The sequence below is a fragment of the Chaetodon auriga genome, chromosome 13, assembly GCF_051107435.1.
Source record: "Chaetodon auriga isolate fChaAug3 chromosome 13, fChaAug3.hap1, whole genome shotgun sequence".
Classification (NCBI taxonomy): domain Eukaryota; kingdom Metazoa; phylum Chordata; class Actinopteri; order Chaetodontiformes; family Chaetodontidae; genus Chaetodon; species Chaetodon auriga.
This window is the reverse complement of record NC_135086.1, coordinates 13,700,815-13,704,423: the sequence shown is the minus strand read 5'-3', so window position 1 is coordinate 13,704,423 and position 3,609 is coordinate 13,700,815. Positions and strand designations below refer to the sequence as shown.

Genomic DNA, 3,609 nt, shown 5'->3' with positions numbered 1-3,609 from the left:
TTACCTGTCTTGTGCACCTGTGACTTAACATGTTGCATATTCTTAATTAGAGCTGCAACGATTAATTAATTGAGTAGTTGTCAACTAGTAAGTTAATTGTCAGCTATTTTGATAACTGCTTTATCAAGTTTGAGTAATTTTATAAGTGTGTGTAAAAGTGTGTAAAAGTGTGTAAAAGCACGTTGTTACTGTGATCGTGTTAAATAAAGTTTCTGTGAAATGACCTTCCATTGTCATCATCCGGGCCTCTAAATACATCACAGCGCGCATGCGCACTCTTCCACTGTGGTTCGACCTCTGCAGTCGGTAAGTGTGTAATGGCAGTTTGAATGAGAATCGTATCTTATCAAATCCCTTTTCATCCTCTCTCGTAACTTCACAGTGCAGCACATAAGTGAGGATAGCATGCAGAATGGATGTGATTGTGTATATGAATGCCTGTATTTTTCCTGTGGAGCATTTTTACACTCGTTTGACCTTACTTCTCTCCGGTCTTCCCTCCTCAGAGAGACCCGGGCTTCATCCAGATTTGACCGAACCGGTTAAAACTACCTAAAGTAGAAAATGTACGCCTGTGCAAAATTCGTCTCCACGCCGGCTCTGGTGAGTTTGCTTTTTTCGGTGCGTTTCCGTGCTGTTAAATTGAGTCGTGCTTTCTTGGTATCATCATTGAATCCGGTGGGCCTCTGGATGAACTTGACTGCAGCTCACTGCAAGGGTATCTGCAGTGTAGGCCGACGAGCTAGCAAGCTAATGCTAAAGCACACAGAATGACAGACGTTTTATCCAGCTGCAACGAAGCTCCAATGTTCATGAGAAAGCTGGGTGTAAATTATCTTCAACAAGCTGCCGCGGAGCCTTAGCTTTAGCTCGGAGCGGACATATTTTCCAAAGGCCGTTAGCTAAGGTCATTACAAGCCTCTGTTAGCCGAATTTAGTGCAGAGTTAACCTGAAATCCCATTCAAAGGACTGTGCAATTGATAAGACAAGTGATCACTTTGTCCATTTGATCATCATTAGCCCTCAGATAGATGTAGCCTGGGTTGATAGTCATTCTCCAAGGTCATATTTCTGTTTCTTGTAGCTCTGGTAGGCTAAACAGTCTAAACTACAACAGGACTAGTCATGAACACGCTTGCTGTCAGCATTCTTGCAGTTTGCCACCACCACTGATTTAAAAAATCTGAGTGACAGCACTCACTTACAAATCATTAAACGCCACAGGTGATCATGTGTGTACATAACTGTGAATGACACTGTGATTGGCAAAGTGACATTCAAGGTGCCTTCCACCTGCTCATGTGCCTGCACACTAGGAACAGCTAACAAACATATGCTTCATGTGTTAAGCTTGTGTATGTGTGTGTTATGGAACTAAATTTTGTACGGTGCTGTTGCTGCAGGTCCGTGCTGGTTCCCGGGCTCTTTACAGACCCCTGTCTGCCTCTGTGCTGTCCAGGCCTGAGCTCAAAACAGAGGTAAGAAGACATCCAGCCTTTCTACTGGGACACCAACTATCATTCTACCACTGACTTAGCTGTTTTGAACTAATTTTGACTAATTGGTTTTACTTGTTTACTGTAAGAAAATGTCAAATGCTACCAATGCCCATCAAAAATGTTAACACTCTTAAGCTCAAGACACTAGCTTTTTCAGAGTGTTGAGTTACTATTTAATTTGAAATAAAGAAAAGCATGAAACTGTTTGTATTGTCAAGTTTCGGTACTTGTCAAAAATATTAAAAACAATCATTTATGTTGTTTACACAGTTCGTTTCAGCACTGTTTTGTATGTTACCTAGCTGCATTGTCATATCTCGTATCATTGGTGTAAAGGTAAAAGGTTACAGTTTTTGTCTTCTCTTGCTCCAGAGCAGTGTTGCTGTGATGCCACAGAGCCCTCTCACCCAGGTCACACTGAGGGGCTTCCAGACCAGTGCTATCAGCAGGGACATTGACACCGCTGCCAAGTTCATTGGAGCTGGAGCTGCCACAGTTGGAGTAGCTGGATCTGGAGCTGGAATTGGGACAGTGTTTGGCAGTCTCATCATTGGCTATGCTAGGTTTGTTTTCACATGCATGCATCCTGAAAGTGTTAAAATGCATTTAAAGTGATAGATTTTTTTTAAATTGTGCTCTTCTTTTAAAGATGCATTGACAGTTTGTTCTTGTTTGCAGGAACCCATCTCTGAAGCAGCAGCTGTTTTCATATGCCATCCTGGGATTTGCCCTGTCTGAAGCTATGGGACTGTTCTGTTTGATGGTGGCTTTCCTTATCCTGTTTGCTATGTAAAACTCTGCTGTCATACAACACTTTCATTACAGATGTGACTACATATTTTATTGTGGCTACCAAAATTGTTCCGTGTTGGTGTCATGGAAATGTACATTTTCAAGTCTTTCGGACACTGTCGAAATAAGGAAAACATGTATTGTACAAATGTAAGAAATTACGTGATTAAAATACATGTATTTGACTATTTAACAATGGCAGTAACTTTTATGTCTGGATTATCATGCTAACACAACAGAAAGCAGTCAGCTTTCATGAATGTCATCTTTTCTGTGAAGCAGCTGCTTAGACTTGCCATGGATCAGCCTTGTTTTCTCAGAACATCACCTGCAAGCTTTTAGGGGTCCACCTTAATGGATGTTTGGTTCAGCTGCATTTAAATAGTACTGTAATTAGGCAGCAAGTGAGTACTTGCATTTGTAAATGACATTTAATAAATCTAGATGATTTAATTGAGCTATATAATGGATTTTTACTTCTTTTGAGTGTCACTGAAAGTCCCTGTTGGGTTGTTTCATAAACTTTCGTCATTTGTAGTCATTGGGTCTTTCTGTAATGGATGCTGCTTGGAGAGGACTGAAAGCTCAAACTTAAGTCATTGATTAAAATATCAGTTTTAGTAGTTGGTTATTATTTAAGTCACAAAAATGGCTGTTTCCAGCTTCTCATCTTATGGACAAAATTATTTATCAAGAAGTATTTCATTGTTGAATCCATCACATATGATGAAATGAGTCATTGCAGCTCTAAACTTGCAAGTTTAAAGGAAATTGACATTATTGAAGAATATCGAACAAAAGTGTGAAACATGTACACTGGTATACTTTTAATATCCCTGAAAGATAAAACTCTATCCATACTTTAATTAACTAATAGTAACTATATAGATAACCCTGAACCGACCATGCTCACATTAAATGTTAAATGAGAGGTGCACTGAACATAACTACCAAGGAGTAAGCAGCTTTCATAAGGGTAATATGGAAATTTGATTCCTCCAGAACATATGAATGGAAAAAGGACGTTTCACTTATATAATTAAACGTTTGAAACAAATGTTTTATATGCATTGATTCTGGATTTTTTTTTTTTGCAAGGGGGGCGGTGGATGTCGGGCTTTCAATTAGATGTTTTTTGTGAAAAAACAAAACAAAACATTAATATTGAAAGCATAGCATTTCTATATATATGTCTCAAAACATATCTGGAGGAAATCTTAAATGAAAATCCTGTGTATCTGTTCAGAAAGTGCTGGATAAGGATCAAACATAATGAATAACGTGCGTAACGGACCTGTACTCTGTCTGTGTGACGTT

At 39.2% G+C, this 3,609-nt stretch overlaps 1 protein-coding gene across 2 annotated transcripts; it reads left to right on the top strand.

The window, feature by feature from the left end:
- The first annotated feature begins 241 nt into the window (after window positions 1-241).
- atp5mc3a (ATP synthase membrane subunit c locus 3a) lies at window positions 242-2,749 on the top strand. Of its 2 annotated transcripts, none has more exons than XM_076747508.1 (5): window positions 242-306; window positions 507-603; window positions 1,405-1,479; window positions 1,873-2,063; window positions 2,179-2,749. In XM_076747508.1, the coding sequence occupies exons 2-5, from the start codon at window positions 565-567 to the stop codon at window positions 2,291-2,293; spliced, it is 420 nt and encodes a 139-aa protein (XP_076603623.1). In that variant the 5' UTR covers window positions 242-306; window positions 507-564; the 3' UTR covers window positions 2,294-2,749. The 2 variants fall into 2 exon arrangements, with proteins under 2 accessions (XP_076603623.1, XP_076603624.1); XM_076747509.1 differs by having other exon boundaries at window positions 301-394.
- The last annotated feature ends 860 nt before the right edge of the window (window positions 2,750-3,609 follow it).